Below are 18,559 nucleotides of genomic sequence, written 5' to 3'. Positions count from 1 at the left end.
GGCCGGAGTTAGCGGCGGCCTAGGCGTACGTTTGTCCGGGACCGGGGGTAGGCCCCGAAAATTCTGCAGCTGCAAAGCGGGTAAAAGAATTAATTAGGCCCTGGGCTATTACCCTTAGCCGGGCTGGGGCTATACCAATAAGGGTATCTAGCCCTTGCGCGAGAAGGTCTAGGGCCTCGTCTCGGAGGGCCCGACCCTCTCGGGCCTATTACAGGGCGGTGGTAGCCGTCTATAACTATCTTCCTAAAGGCCGGATAGGGGGAGGCGTTATACCGCGGGGTCGTGGGAGTAGAGAGGTAGGGGTAGAGGAGTCTATAGGAGACTATGTATAGAGGATAGATGGCCGTTATGGGCCCGCGGGGTGCCCGCGGCTGGCTATGAGGCCATTGCGGGCAGGTTGCTCGTGTAAAGAGGTTGCGACTTGGTTGTTAGTGTTGTGGGGTAGGGCCCAGCGCAGCACTAATAGTGGGTGCTAGCGGGGCGACGTGTAGAAGGGAAGTTGAGGATAACATTACATACCCGTCTTACCCTGAGTCTAGCCCAGATCAATCTCAATAATAGGTAAGTACCAAAACAAAGGTCACCTCTCCAATCCGCACAATCCCACAATCACTTCTGTAGCCATTGAATCTCTACAATGTTTTCGTCAAAGTTGCCCTCGCCAGTCAAACATTCCACAAAAGCACATCCTGGCACGCCATCGTAAGTTAACAATAAACCTCACGTGCAGGCGCCCCCGGTTCCGTGACCTTCCAACAGCGCATCACGCACTCTCGTTGGCCAAAGCAGCGGTCATGCTGTCCTCGACGAAGCTCGCCAGCGCCGTCAGTGACTTCTTGGGGCTCATGATATCCAAGAACGGCACGTCGACCTTGAAAGTCGTCCAGAACCAGGTGCGGTACTCGGCCGCAATCATACTGTCCAGGCCGAACTGGGGGAGGGCCTTGTCGTCGTCGATCTTCTCGATGGGCAGCAGGATCAGGTTGGAGAAGCGCTTGCGCGCCAACCGCAACACGGCGTCGGAGAGAGTAGGGGCGTCCGCCTCGGCGGCCAAGGCGTTGGCCGCAGCACCCGCAGGCAGGGCCTTGAGCCACGCCGGGGCGGCAGTCAAGCTGACGGCGACGGCGGAGGAGGAGGCGTCCTTGCTCGCCTCCTGGTCGGCGAAGAGGGCGGCGGCGAGGAAACCGCAGCGCGGATCCTGCGTCGTTCCGTTCTCCACGTCGAAGCCCTTTCTGATGAGCTCACGAAGCCCGAAGGGCTCCAGTCCGGTCAGGATGTGCGGCGCGGTGGCGCCGGGCGCCAGGGCGAAATCGACGACCTGTAGGAACTCATTCTCATTGAGCGGTTGGATGCCCTTACGGAGGAGGAGGGCTTCGATCTCGGGGTTCTCGTGCAGGTAGCCCACTTCGGAGATCATGCCGAGGCCGACCGCGACCGCGGGCTTGCCGGATCTGCGGCGGCCCCGGGCGAAGGCGTCCAGGAAGCCGTTGGCGGCGCAGTAGTTGCTCTCGGTTGCGGTGCCCACGCTGCCGCTCACCGAGGACGTGAGCAGGAAGAAGTCCAGGTGCGCGTCGCGGCCGTCGCGTGCCAAGGAGCGGTCCAGGTTCCACGAACCCGCCCACTTCGGCTGGATCCCCGTGTGCCACGCCTTGTGCGTCATGCTGGAGAAGAGAGCCTCGCTCAGGCCCATGGCGGCTTGGACCACGCCGCCGATGAGGCGGCCAGAGCAGGCGTCGACGGAGGCATCGACGTCTTCTTGGTTGGACACATCGCCGCGCACCACCTCTACAGATGCACCGGCTCCGAGGAGCCGATCCACGAGGCTCCGGGCCTCGGGCCTGTCGCTGCCAGAGCGGCCGAGGAAGACGAAGTGGCGAGCACCTCGCGACATCATCCATCGGCTCAGACTGCGGCCGAGGCCGCCCAAGCATCCGACGAGCAGGTAGACCTTCTCGGGATCAAGGGTTGTCTGATACAATGTAGGCATGACCTGCTGACTGTTAGCGTTGCGTTTCTCTACGTGGCCTGCCAACCCATGCGAGTAGAACAGGGGGCCCGGAGACCTGGTGGGGGGGCATCGTATGGTGAGGCGTACCGGAATAAGGCTGCTTGAGTCCTGCATGGATACCACGACTTTGCCGATGCGATCTTTCCCGGAAAAGAAGCGGTATGCTTGCGATAGCTTCGAAACGTCATATGTGGTGATCGGGACCGGCCTGATTGCTCCTATGCGATACAGCTCGAGCGCCTCCTTTGTTTTACTGGGAATGGTCAGCCTGATAGTTCGCGAAGCACACTTGGAGGGAACTGCTGTGGGCCGTCCATTACTGGGGAGGGAACAAGGGGAGGAGTCCGAACAGCATGGAGAGGAAGCCGAAGAAGCCACTTACTTGATCCAGATATCGCGGTAGAACTGGTCTTTGTGGAAGAACAGTTCGGTAAGATCGAAGGCGGTGAAAGAGCAGTTACGCGTGAAGACGTGCATGTCGAGCTTGCCGGCGTCGACAAGCTCACGCTTGCCGACCTCGACGAAACGGCCAAAGTCTGCTATGCAGTCCCAGCTGTCATGCATGAGATCCCCAACGAGCGAGTTAATAACGATGTCAACGCCCCGGCCCCCGGTCGCTGTGTGGATGCCCCGAACAAAGGAGGCATCCCTCGAGCTAAAGATGTTCTCGGCCGGGAGACCGAGCTTGCGTACAAGGTGCTCCTTCTTGGCCGGAGACCCAACGGTCGCGTACACGACAGCTCCGATACGCTGCGCCAGCATGATGGTGGCCATCCCGAAAGCCCCCGCGCCGCTGTGCACGAGAATCGACTCCCCCGGCCGTATGTGGGCTCGGTCGTGGAGGGCGTACAGGGCCGTACCGAACGCCACGGGCAAGGTCGGCATCACGCAAAAGTCTTCAGACGGCAGCATCTTATGCGCCGCCCAGCTCGGCACGCGCTCGACCGTGGCAAAGCGGTTCGGCGCCAGGACGACGGCGTGGTCGCCGGGTGCGAGATGCGTCACGCCCTCGCCGACCGAGACGACAACGCCCGAGAACTCGATGGCGGCCGTACCGGTGCGTGTTTCGACGCGCCCGCTGACCGTGTAGATGTCCTTGGCGTTGAGGCTGACGGCGGATGTGCGAATGTCGACGAGGCCCGGAGGCGTTGAAGCACCGCCGGGCAACGTGGCTTCCTGTGCGAAATGGAGCGTGTCCATCTGCCCGACGCTTCCGATGGCCAGGCGCGCCAGGCCAACTTCACCGAGTGCTACACGCTCCAGAGGCTCGTTCGGGTCCACGCGTCGTCGGAAGAGGCTGTTGCTGGCCCTGTCGGCCACGAATCGACTGATGTGTAGGACACCGTTGCTCTGACAGAACTCCTTGTCGTCCATGTCATCGGCAGGCACCAACGCGGCGGCTAGATTGGCGCACAAGGCATCGAGCGAGGCCTCGTCTGCATTGGCAGAAGCGGAAGATCCCACATCAAGCACCGTATATCGCAAAGACGGCTGTTCAAGCATGAGTGCTCGAGACAACCCCGAAGAGAGAGTCAGGTTTGGGTCTGGGCTGGCGCCCAACATGCCGGCCCCCGTCAGCCAGATCAGATCAGTTGCGACGTCGGTCACACAGCGCAGCTGGTCCATGTTTTTCGAGCTCATGGTGGCAAGAAACTCTGCCCTCAGCTCAAGCAAAGAAATGTAGACGTCCGACGGGGACGGCGCCGCGCCTGATTCCTCGATGTCGTCGAGCGTGGTAACCCGGACGTCACCGAACACCGGATGTTGGGTCTTCAGGTGCTTCGCAAGCGCATGACCCAAATGGCCTGAAGAATCTGGATCGCCAGGGCGCACAAGAATGACTGCGTTGCGCTTGGCCAGCGAGGAGAGCGATAGAGGACGCAGACCAACAAGCACACCCCGGCCGACGTCGATGACAGAGAGACCAGCGCGCTGCAGAACCTCTGAAGCGCCTGCGACCTTGCGCATGATGACCACGCCACCGTTCGAATTCATCAGATTGACGATTGATGCAGCAAGCTTTATATAATGCGATGAGGCGTCGAGCTAGATATTGTGTGGTCAGCTCTATTCACTACTGTGCTCAGACGGAGAAGACGGGGGGAGGGAAGGGGATGCTCGAGGAGTTGGCGGACAAGTCACATGAATGACGATCCAATGGCAAAGTAACTTACCCCGGGAATGACCACTGTGTCAAAGGAACTGGACTCGGTCGTAGTCGCTTGGAGCTTGCCCTCAGCATCCAGCTCACCTCCAATCCAGGACGCACAGCGGGGAAACGTCGTGTCGGCTTCCAATGCCTTGAGCCAGCGCTTGACTTGACAATCTCCATCAGCGCCGCCGAGCTCCAGCACGCTCATCTTGGGGTTTTTGAAGCTGGCCAAGTCGATCATCGCGACGATGTAAGCCATGCTAGCATGGTCATTCAAGTCGGCAGGGAACCCTTCGATGACCTGTTCAAGATACTGCTTAATCTCGGCCGTGTTTCCTGACTGGAGACGGACAATATCGGGCTTCCAGCGCACGCTCAGGCATGGTTCTCGCTTCATGGAGCTCGCGTCAGCAGGCGCATTGCCAATGGCCGCGCCATCATTGTCGGCAACCGGGGCAACCGGGCCGTTGCTGTACAGAGAGAGCTTCACGCCTTCCATATCAACAAGGGCGTTTCCGCTGCTGCTTTGAATAAGCGTACAATCAATCTGCTTCGTGCCGAAGCCTGTTGTGCGAGTGCGGGTATGGATCGCCGCGTTTTCGGGGTCGTGCTCACGAAGGGTCCCCGGTACCCGGACACGGCACGACTTGATGAACACGGGCAGGTATGCGCGCAGGCTGTTGAGGTCCCCGGCCGTGCCCCCGAAGATTCCGGCCTGAAGACAGGCGTCGATGACGAGAGGGTGCAACGGATACTTCGTCGCGTTGTGCTGGCCGGTCCGCTGGAAGAGTCTGGTGGTCGCGATGGCGTCAGGCCGGGTCCTGGCCCCGTCTGTGGTCATGGCCGTAATGGACTGGAAGTCTGGCCCGAAGCAGAGCCCGGCCTCGGCCAGTCTGGCATACCACCGGCTCATCGAGCCCCAGGTCTCGTACCCACCCATGTCCTGGACCGAGACGAGGCCACTCCGGGATGACACTCCGTCTTCGTCATCCAGAACCCGCACGCTACCGGAGCAGTGTACCGTAGATACGCCAGAATCCCACGACGAGACGGAGAAGTCGAACCACTTGCTCGAAGCTGAAGCCGTCGAGATCTTGCGAGCCGAGAGCGCGGTGTGGATTTCAGCATCACTTTCCTGTTCCGGGACGACCATCGCTGCACCGATATTGACGGTTCTGAACTCGAAGCCGGAACGCAGCTCGGCAATGGGTACACCACGGACTTGGCACAGAGCCTCCATGACGATGCCCAGGTATCCGGTAGCCGGGAAGACTATCTGCGACTCGAGCTTGTGGTCCCGTACCCAAGGCACCTCGGATAATCGGAGCAGGTTCCTCCAGGCGTAGTCAATGCCGTTGCCGGCAAGTTGGCGGGCTCCGAGGAGCTCATGGCGCATGTGCTGGCGGTTGCGTTGCTCGACACTTGGGCGCGGCTCGCTCCAGAGAAGGGAGCCGGTGTAGTCCCATGGGTAGGGCGGCAAGTCGTACAGCGGAACGATGGTGCCCTGTTCGCGGTGGTCGTTGACAGCGGACCATTCCAGCGGGATACCTCGCACGAACAGTTGGCCGGCCAGTTTCTTGATACACGCCTCCGCGTCTTCGCCGCGTAGCAGGGTGGGCGAGAGACGGAAGTCGTGTCCGGACTTCTTGCGCGTCTGCTCGATGGGGCCTTTGAGGGCAGCGTGAGGCCCGACCTCGATGATATGAAGCTTCTTGGCGCTGGCTGTGAGGTTGGTCAGAGCCGCACAGAACTGGACTGCGGTCTCGAGATTTTGGCGCCAGTAGTTGGCAGAGCTTCGGTGCCCAGTGTGATTCAGGACGGCCAGGTTCTCGGCACTGGCGCCTACCGACGAGTACATGGTTGCTCGATGAGAGGGCCCGGCGTTCTCGGCGTCGCTCGGGTCGCTTGCAAACACCGGCGCAAGCATGTCTTCGTACAACGCACCCACCTCCTTCATCATGTGAGAATGATACGCCCTTCCGCCGGTCTTCAGGACTCGGACGAACTTCCCGCGCTCCTGCAGGATCTTGGCCAGCAAATTGATGGCATCGAGTTCGCCACTCAGCGTCACGCTCTCCGGTGCGTTGATACACGCGACGCAGACACGGCCTGGCAGCCCTTCCGTCCTGGCAATCAGGTCAGCCGCTTCCTCTGCCGCCAAGTCAGTCGCGAGCATGCCGCCCCGGCTTTGCAGTCTGCCGACAGCTTGTCCCCGAAGGTAGGCGACTTTGATGGCTTGAGCTGCCGAAAGCTGGCCCGCGGCATAGGCGGCTGCAATCTCGCCCGACGAGTGGCCGACAACGGCTTCGGGGAAGACATTCCAGTCCGCCAAAAGGTCTATCAGTGCAACCTGCACGGCTGTACAGATGGGCTGACTGCGGGTCACGTCGTTGATCATGCTCGTCTCCGGCGGATCCAGCAACGTTTGTTCGAGGGTCCAGGCTGGCCTGGAGCCCCGGCCGTCTTGATCCTGTTCCGGGAGGTCTTGGAGTATGCGGTCAAGTCCCTGGATCGAGGCGCGGAAAGAGGCGTTGTTCAGAAGAAGCTCACGGCCCATCCCCGCGTACTGTGCTCCCTGCCCCGTAAAGACGAATGCAAAAGGCGGTGGGGATGCCGCCGGCCTCTCGTCAGGGCTGAAGACGTCGGTGACGAGTTCTTCGTCATGTGTCTTGCTAACAATCATAGAAGCCCGATACTTCTGGTGAGAGCGGTGCTTTGCCAAGGTGTTGGCCAACGCCGGCAGCGTAGCGGTGGCGTGGTTCTTGACATATTGCGTGATCTGTTGAATTCGCTGGTCCAAAGACCACTGAGAGTTTGCGGAGATGGGAAGCACGAAAGGACGGCCCAAATACGCAGACGCGTTGGACTCGGAGTCGGAAGCGGATGACAGCGTTCTTGGTTCCGGCATGGTCCCATCGAGGCCTGACAAGTAGCTCTCTGGCGCTTCCATAATCACGTGGGCGTTCGCGCCGCCGTAGCCGAAGGAGTTGATGCTAGCTCTTCGCAGGGATCGAGGCCATGCCGACATTTCGTTGACCACCTGGAGATTAAACACATCCAGGTTGACTTTGAGTCCGGACATGTAAGTCAGCGTCTGAAGCTTGCGGCATAGGGAGGGCTTGTTTATTCGTAGGAGGGAAGGGGGCGATAGAGCATAGAAGGTCGAACCGGGACATATGAGGCCGACTCACGTTTGGGATTCAATTTGGTGACTCCGTAGGTGGGGGGAATCATCTCTTTCTCAAAGGATAAGACGGCCTTGATCACAGCGGATAGACCGCTGGCGGCCTCACTGTGGCCGATGTTGGTTTTGACCTGTCGCCTTCTCGTCAGCATTGCGCGGCTCGTTCGTAACCTCGTTAATCTCAGGGTACCCCATGGAATAATGCATGATGGGCTTGAGTATCTCCGATATCATTCCTGAAAGGGGCAGGGGGCCAAAGGGAAGAATGGGTGTTGCGGCCAGAACATACCGCACCAATCATCAATGGTGAGTCGCCATCCCTGGCGAAGGACTTTCCGATCCCCTCTACTTCAATGGGATCTCCAACTGCGGTACCGGTACCGTGGCACTCGACGTAGTCGGTATCGGCCATGCGAAGGCCTGCATTGGCGTACGCCTTGCGGATCACGGCCGCCTGCATGGCGGCGCTGGGTTGCGTGATGCCGTTTGTCCTTCCATTGGCGTTGACTACCGCGTTGCAGCAACGGTCAGTACTTGCGGTCTTCCACGGCATCAGAGTCGCGATGCGGCTACTTACTGGCGGTGCCGCGGATCACAGCGCGGATGTGGTCGCCATCCCGCAGAGCTCGCGAGAGCGGTTTGATGTAGACGGCGTTGACCGCCTCGGCTCGGCCATAGCCATCTGCCGAGGCGTCGAAGGTATGGCATGTAGACGTGGGCGACAGCACACCGCCTTTCATCGTGCCGAGGTGCTGTTCGACGGACGTGATGAGATTGGCCCCGGCCACGATTGCAGCCTCGCAGTCGCCATTTCTCAGTGCCATAACAGCGTTATGCAGGCCGTAAATGGACGAAGAGCACGCGGTGTCTAGGGTGAAGCTGGGCCCGCGAAGGTCGAAAACATGGCTGATACGGTTGGCCATGATGGCGGTGCCGGATCCCGTCGCGCTGTAGCGGTGGAGGTAATCCGGGTCCCTGGTCTGCATGGTCTGATAGTCGACGGTGAAGTTGCCGACATAAACGGCCGTGTCAGACCCCATGACCGCCTCCATTGAGAGACCGGCGTTTTCGAGACACTCGTATGTCACTTCGAGCAGCTTCCTCTGTTGAGGATCCATGTATGTCGCCTCGAGGTTGTTCAGCCCGAACACTTCGTTGTCGAACTTCCGGACGTCTTCGTCAAGGAAGTAACCTCCATCTGCGTCCATGACACCCGCACGCTTACCGTCTGCGTGGTAATAACCGGCCATGTTGAAGCGCTCGGGGGGGACCCGGCCTTGTGTCGTCTTCTTCGCCTTCAGAAGCTCCCATAGGTCGGATGGGGAACGTATGCCTCCTGGGAGACGGCATGCTGTGAAACGTTAGACGGTTGAGCCGCACAACGTGGACCAAGAGCCGCACCTATGCCAATGATGCACGCAGGGTCATCTTTCAACTCGAAGTCCGGTTGAGGATAGCGATTGTTGGTGGACGAGTGGAAACGGCCGTCGACGCTCACTGCGGGAGAGGCTTCTTCCGTGGTTCGTGATCCGCCACTGCTTTCAGCAGCCTTCAGCTCCGTTATACTGACGACCGTTGGGTCAGTGGCAGGCAGCTTGACACCATTAAGGTATAAGCGATCTTCTTGCATCATGGCCTGCATATTTCTCGCAAGTCTAACGTCGATGGTAAGGTGCGATCTGATGTGATTATCGCTGTACAATTAGCGAGTAGAAAACAGCGGCAATGGCTACTTCATGGTTTTTGTGCAGCTCGCCGGTTTCTAAATGAATTGTATCTCAAGGCCTTTGTAATAAGTGATGATATGTTCATGTCTGCAAACACCACTTCTATTTGGGAAAACGGGATAGCACACCGAGACCTTGGTCCGAAGCGCGAGGCCTCTCAGCTGCGCGTTCCACCTTCCGAAGTTGATGCCGCTGGGTACCAGATCTGCACAAATCGTCATGCAGAGACGCAGGGACTATCGCGTATCGATGTCTTTGCATGCTGTTCTGCCTGATGGCTTTGCCGCACATTTCGGGTATGTGGTCTCATGCATCGGTGTTGCTTCATTCGGGCTCTCCTGCATCCCCGAGGCGGGGAACACCGGGCTTACACGGGAACTCGAGTTCCACCCTAGCCTATGATGAGAATCTGTCAGCTTCAAGGCCTCTTACATGTTTACACCAGCTGGAGACTGTTTGATGTTTCGTCGGCGCGCTTGAGTTTCGTTGGATATCTGGAGCAACCCCGGCCGCTGCAGCGGATGTACCAATCTCCCACGACGCGACTCAAAAGCGCATATGCACTCTAAGGAGACCAGTTCAACTGGATCGCGATTCCATCCGTGTTCTAGCCCAGACACTCAGCCCAGAGCCCACGTAAAGCTTTTTTCGACCCAGTTGACAACAAGCTACGATCCAAGTTCATCACACAGAAGCCTCGAGGCAGACAATGGCGACCAAGGAAAGATTTGCGTTGGTCACAGGGTTCGTGCGTATCTTTTCATGGATAATTCGTACAAGGCTTTTAGCTAAGGCGTAGGTTGGTTGGCCTGCGTAGATGTGGGAAAGGCGGAATAGGCGAGGCGCTCGTGGTAGAGTACAAACGGCAGGGCCTCCGGCCCGTCGCAACATTGCTCCCGTTCGAGGACAGCCAACATCTAGATGATGCGGGAACCATGTGGTTCCCGCTCGACGTAACGCAAGAAGACTCGGTTCGCGAGCTGAAGAATCACATGTTAGAGCTCACAGGAGGTTCCCTCGACGTCCTCGTCAACAATGCGTTAGTCATACCGACTTCTTCATGCGCTCATGACTATTATCAGTTGGATTGGACAGAAAGCTGACTTGTCATACTTCGTAGCGGAATATGTAAGGCATCGAATGTATTGAAAGCGTGTTACTACCGTGCTAACCTCGCCTACAGGCTATACCATGACGGCGATAGACACTGATGTGGCCGCTGTTGCCAAAATGTTCGATGTCAACGTCTTCGGGCCTATGCGTATGGTGCACCACTTCCACGACATGCTCATCCAATCTTCTGGCACAATTGTCAGTATTGGGTCAGTCGGCGGCATCGTGCCCTACGTCTATGGATGCAAGTTCCCCGCTCAATATCCTGACGTTGTGCCTGCTATATTGTACGTCCCTGACGCCTGTGTCTCCAGCCGCGTACAACGCCACGAAAGCCGCCCTTCATCACTGGTCGAATACACTACGGGTTGAAATGGAACCGCTGGGGTATGTGAGACCCGGGAGCAACATAGGAAGATACAGGCTGACTGGGAGGTGCTGCAGTGTCAAGGTCGTCATAGTAAGACGACATGCACTTCAACTCTTTGCGTCCCCCTCCACCACTGTCGTACGGTTCTGACTGGGGCTTCTCACTGTAGATCATTTCTGGTAACATCGGAACAAACATACTCAAGGGCGATCAAGGCGTGGGAAGAGAGCTCAGAAAGGGTCGGTGACTTCCAGTCTTCCGGCGAGGTTGAGTAGCTAACGAAACAATAGGATCCTACTTTTCACCATTGGCTCAGGAGTTCAAGGACCATGTTAACAGAGTTCCCGGTGAGCAAACACCTCTTTATCCGGATAGCAGCTGCCGCTTCGAACCTTGAACTGCACACTCATCACGGATCATAGACACGACAGATCGTTTCCAGTACGCCTCAAAGGTCGTCCAACAAAGCCTGCGATCTGCACCCCCGGCTTGGTTTTGGTACGGCAAGACGACTCGGATTGTGCGTTTTCTCGACTCTTTCGCTTGGCGGAACGTTTGGGTATGTGTTTACCGGCTCTTCCGTCCCACACATGTGGCCACTGGGCTCAACGGGTCGCTAACGTAGAAGACGCGAAAACGTAGGACGGATTCATGTGGAACATGTTCAATTTCAAAAAGTTACAGGCCGCACGGAAATCGCTTTAGTTTGGGAAGTTGGTTGCTGGCCGTTGGCTGTAGTCAAGGACACCTAGTTATAGGATGGTATTTTCTTCCGTGGAGAAACACGTTTTGTTGGAGTAGCACTCAGGGACGACCGTACGACAATCCCATGAGCCAGGGATTAGTGATCTGGGATTTGTGTTTGGACCCTCGGACCGAGAAGGGATTATCTGAAATAATATCTGAAACTAACTGCATCGTATAAGACCAGTATAAATAGCTTGTACGACAGCCAAGTTTACAGTTAGAGAAGACAGCCACAGAATTATGAATCTTTGACTCACCCATATTTACCCCGTACCTGCGTGCACGTACGAAAGCCCACGAACACGTTTTGTATTTTTTCTTTTACTGAATCGTCAGCGATATGTCAGGAACATAAGCAATTATATGCGTTTGCAGCAACTAGCCATGTAAGATCTAAATGGATGGCAGGGCTGACATGCCAATTTGCACCGTCTTTGCACATCGGTAGCGTTGGCAGAGGAAATTACACATACTCTATATGATTTTATCAAGAACGTGGCAACTTCCGTGTGGAGATGAGAAAGTAACCGTGAGCCGGCAGTGCCACTGAGGGATAAATACTCTGAGTTAGGTAGTGGTTAAACGTGGCGAAGATAATGCCAACTGTGCGAGGCATTTGAGCAGATTCGAAGTGAGCGGTTGTTAGACACAGAACAAAGCCACTCAATAGCTTTAGCTTTCACGGCTCATGGAATTTGTTGGTATACACGTCAGCAGGGCAGACCTTTCCGTCGTGACGAGGTCAATAGTACTGTATTGGTCTATTGCGCGTAAGGTGGAAGGAGGAGGAATTGGGCGAAGCCCACGATTCCTCCAGATGTGGTATATAGTGGTAGACCGTAAGGGTTGGCCCGTACGGTACGTACCACCGCCTTCCATATCCATATTTTCTGCCTACTGCCCAGGGATCCAACAGAATTCATTTTACAGTCCCTGTTGCGGTGGTTCGACAATATTTATTTTCCTATGGACACGGCCATTGATGCCGACCTACAATCATTCCGACGGCGACTTCATCGCTCGTACTCCTTCTTAAGATGGCCCAGGAAGCCCTCTACCTTCTCCCCGCCAACCAAGATGTCGTTGCATGGCAGCAAGACCCAGAGCATACGACCCGGCAAGGTGCCGTTGCCAGTGATGTTCTTCCACTTGTGGGAAGTGGCTCGCTGGATGCACACATCGCCCTGCCGCATGATGCGCGACTCGCCCGAGTCCAGAGTCAGCTGGAAAACCCCCTCCAGGACCACGCCATAGTCAACCGAGATGGCCCGGTGTAAGGGCGACTCTATACCCGGGCCGAAGTCGATCATGCGCACGACGGACCCGCTGGGGTAGTGCAGCGGAGGCTATCACGCGATTCGTGCCGTGTTAGAACGTTCTCAATGGCTCTGATCACGACTTGCAGTCGACGGCATACCTCGGTGTCTTGGGCAAACTTCATGTCCGCATTGTCGTTGCACTCGATGGGCGTCTCCTTGGTCGAGTAGAGGATGGTGGCAACGGCCTGGTTCTGGCCCATGACGCGGTGGTGGGAGCCGGAGTCGGTGACGAGGAAAACGGACTTGCCCTCGGCATCGTGGCCTGTGATATGACGACTGGACCTGGGGAGGCCCGGGGCGGGGAAGCCATCGGTGATGAAGCCCTCTGCGCCAGTAGGAGGGCCCTCGTCTTTGCTCGGGGGCACGTGTGATGTAGTAGCCATGATGCTTGAATTGATGTTGGAGGCAGCTTGTGTGTGACGTGTCGGTCGACTGTGTGATAATACAGAGCAAAGGTTATCTGCTAAGTCGAGCACTGTGAGATGGAGAGGAAGAAGAGTCAAGCTTAAGACTGCGCAGCACTTTAATGACAGCATTTACCATGTTTGATTGCAGTAGGAGCTTCCCGGTCACGATATCGGCATTTGCTAACGGCCCCATTGTTGCCGATGCATCGTAGGAACGCGCGCATAGTGCAACAAGCTCGACGATGCTAACGGAGTCTGCAGCCGGCGAGTCGACACCACGATGCAGACTCCGCGTGCCCGAAGTCAGAGCCGAATGCCCGGCCGCGACCTCGCCAGCTGCAGATTCCGTTAGCATCGCCAGCCAGCGATTGCCGGGATTACAAGCACTGCACTGCAGCAGCCCGAGTTAGGTACCTTGCCTCGTTGGAAAGGATGTGTAGGGCCCCAACAAGGCGATGACTAGGCACAGCTTACGTGCCGATCAGAGCAGATCTCTTTCAAGACGGGTATCAAGGCGTATGTTGTCGTGCATCAAGGATCGCAAACTTGAGATGCCCGAACTCGACATGATCACACGAGAAACAGCATGCACATGGCCGTGGTTCAAGAGATGTGCGGTCCATTCGACTCGGTGTATTTCTGTTAGAATCATTCAGGGAGTGTATTGTACATGCTGCTACACCACTGAGCTCTAGCCTCCTCTAGACTTTGGATGTCAGCGTAGTGCCCCCGTCGACGATGAGACCGCAGCCGGTGATGAAGCTGGACCGGGGGCTGCACAGGAAGATGACCGAGTCGGCGATCTCGTCGGCCAGCGCCATGCGACCCATCGGGACGGCCGCCTCGATCATCTTGTCCAGGCCCGGCACGTTGTCAATGGCTTTCTGCACCATGGGCGTCCGTACCCAGGAGGCGCAGATGCAGTTGACGCGTATCCCATGGGCGGCATTATCCAGTGCTAAAGAAAACCCCACAGCTCTGGTCAGCATGCCGTATCAAGTAGGGGGGGGGGGGGGCAGCCCTGTCACCGAGACCCGAGACAGCCCTGCATGCTTGCTGACGGGCGGCGGAGGAGGGCTGACAGAGACACCAACGTCCAGCCAGATACGGGGAAGTTTGATATCGGAAAGGAGGGGGGCAAGACGAACCCGCGTTCTTGGACAAGCCCAGGACGGCGTGCTTGGACGTCGTGTATTGCACCATGCCCGGAGTGGAAACGTAAGACGATGCCGACGCCATGTTGACGATGGCGCCTCGGAAGGAGGAGCGTCCTCCAACCGCCTCTTTGCCCCGGCCACGACCCTGCAGCTGCGGCAGCGGCTCCTGCGCCGCCATCGCCGCCGACGCCGCGCGCGTCACCAGGAACGTCCCCTTGACGTTGACCTCGAGGAAGCGGGCGAACTCGCCGACGTCGGCCTCGGCAACAGCAGCGGCCTTCTCAACCCCGATGCCCGCGCAGTTCACGCAGTAGTCCACTCGCCCGAAGAGGCCGACCACGTCCCGAATGACCTGCTCGACGGATGCTTCGCTTCTCACGTCGATCGGCCGCGAGTGAACCTGGAAGCGCGGGTCCTTGGCTACGGCCATGGCCTCGTCGGCGACGGCTCTGGCCGCGGCGTGGTCCAGATCGGCCACCACGATGCCCGAGGCCCCCTCGCTCGCAAACGCCGCCACACAGGCTCGGCCTATCCCGCTCCCTACAGCCGTCGTCAGCTCGCGCACTCCTTCTGCGACCGATCGGCAACAGATGGCCGAGCTCGCAAAGCTCGAGTAAGCTGAACGGGCATGCTTACCTCCACCGACGATAAGAGCGTAACCGGTGATTTCCATGATGGATCCGGCCGAGTGTCCGAAACAGGGCGTCCAAGTGTGTAAGTGTCGTGAGGCTGCCGGGTTCTTGTTTGGTCATCTGACAAGCATGGGATAGAGGCAAGTATTTATGCACGTAGTAGATGAAGATACCTACCCGAGATGCCGATTTCGCGTCCAAGTGCCGCAATTGAGACGATTTAGTACTTCTGGAATCTCCGAGGGACGTCGTGTCGGCCGTTATTGACGTGCAGATTGCAGAGAAGTAGCAGCAGCCCGATCGCGGCTCGGGAATAGACATGCATCTGTGTCATGGACCTGCTGGTATGCATCAACGCCGAGATCAGGCCACGGGGAGGTCGCTTTCTCCGCGCCCACCGGACGGAAAGGGCTGTCAAGAGCAGGAAGGAATAAAGTATTTCTTGTCACAGTCATGAAGGAATAGAAGCTCGGCCCCTCCGCACGAGTGCCCCAGACGTCGACCAAACAGAACACCACCCAAGCCATCGGCAACAGACGCATCACAACCCATACCCAAGCTTTTCCAGCAGAAGGCACAATGACCATCCGACAAGCCCAGCCCGACGTGGCGGGGTTCAAGGAGCAGCATCACTCGCAACAGACGCCGGTCCGCATCATCCATGTCGGCGCGGGAGCGGCCGGGCTTCTTGCCGCCTTCAAGGCGCAGAAGACGCTGCGGAACTTCTCGCTCGTGTGCTACGAGAAGAACGCCGGCGTGGGCGGGACCTGGTACGAGAACCGCTATCCGGGCTGCGGCTGCGACGTGCCGGCGCACTCCTACACCTTCTCCTTCGAGCCCAACCCCGACTGGTCGGGCTTCTACGTGCCCAGCTCGGAGATTCTCGCCTACATGGAAGCCTTCGCGGACAAGTACGGCCTGCGACGATTCATCCAGCTGGGGACCACCGTGCTGGGCGCCGAATGGGACGACGCGGCCGGGGAATGTGAGAGAGCGCCTTGAACTGGCTCCGTCATGTCATTAACCCCCCTCCATCGATACACTGCTGACACTCGCGCGTGACTCTGCAGGGGTGGTCGAGCTGAAGCGCGCGGACGGCACTCTTTTCACCGATCGCTGCAACGTGCTCATCAACGGTTCCGGCCCCCTGAACAAGTGGAAAAGTGAGTATGGTCCAGTCCGCCCTTGCCTTGCGTCCTCGCCGCCGATGCCGAGCGTCGACGGCGTGCCGATGGCGTGGAAAGCCCTGGCCGCAAGACTGACGCGATTGAACCACAGTGCCGGATATCCCTGGACTCGAGACCTACAAAGGACAAATCTGCCACTCGTCCAACTGGGATGCGGAATTCGACTGGAAGGACAAGCGCGTAGCCGTCATCGGCTCCGGGGCCAGCGGCGTACAAGTCACGCCGCAACTCGCCAACGGTAAGCGCATGGCGTCGTACACGCCCACGAGAACGTGGCGAGAGCTCCTCGGCGCGAGCGAAGCACGCTAACGGGAGCACCTCTCAGGGTCCAAGTCGCTGACTTTGTTTGCCCGCTCGATCCAGTGGCTCACGCCGTCCCTGGGTCTGCAAGACATAGCCGTGCCGGGCGTGGCGGCCGAGGACGCCCAGGCCCCCGGGCCGCTGGGCAAGCATCTGTATACCGATGCAGAAAGAAGGGCGCTGCGGGAGGATTCCGCCGGACTGCTCGAGTACAGAAAGAAGGTGGACCAGGAACTGCAGCGCTGGTTCGGCGTCTTCCTGCGGGACAGCGTCGCGTCCAAGGCGGCCATGGAAGCCATGGCGGAAGGCATCCGGGCGCGCTTCGGCCCCGAGCACCGGGAGCTGGCGGACGCCTTTGTTCCCGAGTTCGGGCCCGGCTGTCGCCGCAACACGGCAAGTAGCCCGAATCACCGGCTTTCGTTACCAACGAGGATGTACGGACTGCTGACAGGTTCTGCCTTGCATCACTACAGCCAGCCGAAGGCTTCATTGAAGCGCTCGTCCGGGACAGTAAGTCCGCCTCCGCTCGCTTGCACCGGGGCAATCCAGGCCACCAAGGCCCTCCGCAGAGGGGCAGTTTCCTAGCTAACGCCGCCGGCAACAGACGTCACGACAGTCCGTGATCATATCGCACGCTTCACCGAATCCGGCCTGACCACGGCCGACGGACGCGACTTCGAGTTTGACATGATCGTATGCTGTACCGGCTTCGACGTCGCCTACACGCCCCATTTGTGCGTTGCCGCCCTCGTTTTGTTTATTTCTTTGGCCTACTCCCCCCTTCGCCGGAAAGAAAGGAGAATCAGCTAACTGGGCCCTCCAATGAGGCAGCCCGGTCAAGGGTCGAGGGGACGTCAAGATGCGGGAAGCATGGGCCGAGAAACCGCGCGTTTATCTGACCATGGCCACGCCGGGTTTCCCCAACTTCTTCCACATCGGCGGGCCCACGGGGAACTGGGGCTCCGGCTGCGTGCTGGCGTCTGTAAGTCTCCCCCAGCGCACATGACGGTGCGCGTGTCGTCAATGAGAAAACCAACGCGGGGGCTGATGCGATTTTATTTTTTTTCCCCTTTTCAGCACGAAGTACAAGTCGATTACGCGATGCAGGCCTGCCTCAAGATCTCGGCGGAGCGCCTCCACTCGGTCGCCCCCAAGCCCGGGCCGACGGACGAGTACATGGCCCACAGCGCGGCGTGGCACCGGGCGTTCAGCCACTGGGCGGACGACTGCCGGTCGTGGTACAAGAACGGCGGGCGGCCGGACGGCGAGGTGATGCTGTGGTGCGGCAGCATGCTGCACATGATGAAGACGATGCGGGCGCCGCGCTGGGAGGACTACGAGATCCGGTACCGCGAGGCCGACATGTGGGCCTTCCTCGGGGGCTGGGGCCGGACCGAGCTCGAGATGAAGGCGGAAGCAGGAGAGGCGGTCGACCTCAGCCCGTTTGTGAGGCCGGGGGACGAGCCCTACCTGATTGAGTGAGACGCCGGCATCGGCGATGGCTCCGTATACACATAGCTGTCCGTTTCCAGCGAGAGCGCGTAACACGTACTGCTTTATCCTCTAAAGGCTCCCGGCGGTGATATGGATGCATGCTCCAATACAGGCAAACTCGGTGCCGTGTATACTTGACACACGGAACCGATGTCCGTACGTCCTTGTAGATGGAGACATGCTGAAAGGCCCTCTTGTTGAGCATTTGCTACTATATTCTAGTAAGAAGCGTGTTGGTATAGTTTTATAGAAACATACTGTGCTAACGTACTTGATAAGCGAGCTGCCCAGACAAGCGAGCTGCCCACCTAACCATAATCACATTATAAATCTAACTAAGGAGCAACACTAAAAACATAAAATCAATTGAAACTACTCTGAATCCTATTCCTCAGATATTTCTTTATTAAACTGACATGTTCGCGCATTGTGGCCAGTGTTTCCGCAGACGCCACATCGCCGTTAACCTATTTCTGTCCTCGGCCGACGACTACTACTCTGGCGCGTTTCCTCCTCAATCTGGGCCGTAGCCTCTCTCTGCGACTGAATGTCCTCTGCCTCAGCTACAGTAAGACTTCCTCCTTGTCTGAGACGTGTTTTCTTAGCCCTCCTGCGTCGGCTAAGTAGGTTATTTTCCTCCCGGAGGATCTGGACCTCCGACCTTAATAAGGCAATCTGGTATATAAATCCCCGCGCTCCCTTTGATAAATGCTCTATAGCATTAATAATTGAAGTTGGGGAACTATTTTGATAGCGGGAGAT

General features: G+C 58.0%; 5 protein-coding genes across 5 annotated transcripts; 2 read left to right on the top strand and 3 right to left on the bottom strand.

The window, feature by feature from the left end:
- Nucleotides 1–578: 578 nt before the first annotated feature.
- BDP81DRAFT_482401 (polyketide synthase) lies at nt 579–9,180 on the bottom strand. The gene is made up of 8 exons (XM_060595005.1): nt 8,746–9,180; nt 7,922–8,695; nt 7,634–7,851; nt 7,352–7,475; nt 4,183–7,226; nt 2,391–4,054; nt 2,096–2,261; nt 579–1,990 (listed from the first exon to the last, which is right to left on the bottom strand). The coding sequence occupies exons 1-8, from the start codon at nt 8,984–8,986 to the stop codon at nt 764–766; spliced, it is 7,458 nt and encodes a 2,485-aa protein (XP_060443200.1). The 5' UTR covers nt 8,987–9,180; the 3' UTR covers nt 579–763.
- A 600-nt stretch (nt 9,181–9,780) lies between these two features.
- BDP81DRAFT_492528 (uncharacterized protein) lies at nt 9,781–11,560 on the top strand (the record flags this gene model as incomplete). Its single annotated transcript, XM_060595333.1, has 9 exons — nt 9,781–9,815; nt 9,865–10,082; nt 10,255–10,428; nt 10,499–10,571; nt 10,629–10,644; nt 10,724–10,793; nt 10,845–10,901; nt 10,977–11,113; nt 11,197–11,560. The coding sequence occupies 9 exons, from the start codon at nt 9,781–9,783 to the stop codon at nt 11,257–11,259; spliced, it is 843 nt and encodes a 280-aa protein (XP_060443199.1). The 3' UTR covers nt 11,260–11,560.
- Nucleotides 11,561–12,314: 754 nt separating this feature from the next.
- Nucleotides 12,315–14,857, bottom strand: BDP81DRAFT_462423 (uncharacterized protein; the record flags this gene model as incomplete). Its single annotated transcript, XM_060593896.1, has 5 exons — nt 12,315–12,647; nt 12,719–12,902; nt 13,796–13,985; nt 14,176–14,724; nt 14,821–14,857. The coding sequence occupies 5 exons, from the start codon at nt 14,855–14,857 to the stop codon at nt 12,315–12,317; spliced, it is 1,293 nt and encodes a 430-aa protein (XP_060443198.1).
- Nucleotides 14,858–15,037: 180 nt separating this feature from the next.
- Nucleotides 15,038–15,377, bottom strand: BDP81DRAFT_431588 (uncharacterized protein). The gene has a single exon (XM_060590689.1). It carries the CDS (start codon nt 15,356–15,358, stop codon nt 15,077–15,079), a length of 282 nt encoding a protein of 93 aa, XP_060443197.1. The 5' UTR covers nt 15,359–15,377; the 3' UTR covers nt 15,038–15,076.
- BDP81DRAFT_492512 (cyclohexanone monooxygenase) lies at nt 15,038–17,811 on the top strand. The gene is made up of 8 exons (XM_060595332.1): nt 15,038–15,801; nt 15,887–15,979; nt 16,095–16,241; nt 16,329–16,700; nt 16,781–16,813; nt 16,908–17,037; nt 17,135–17,285; nt 17,381–17,811. Exons 1-8 carry the CDS (start codon nt 15,396–15,398, stop codon nt 17,783–17,785), a joined length of 1,737 nt encoding a protein of 578 aa, XP_060443196.1. The 5' UTR covers nt 15,038–15,395; the 3' UTR covers nt 17,786–17,811.
- Nucleotides 17,812–18,559: the final 748 nt, after the last annotated feature.

Source organism: Colletotrichum phormii (assembly GCF_030913505.1).
Source record: "Colletotrichum phormii strain CBS 102054 chromosome Unknown BDP81scaffold_14, whole genome shotgun sequence".
NCBI lineage: Eukaryota > Fungi > Ascomycota > Sordariomycetes > Glomerellales > Glomerellaceae > Colletotrichum > Colletotrichum phormii.
The sequence above is the reverse complement of the archived record's forward strand: the minus strand, read 5'-3'. Positions and strand labels throughout refer to the sequence as shown.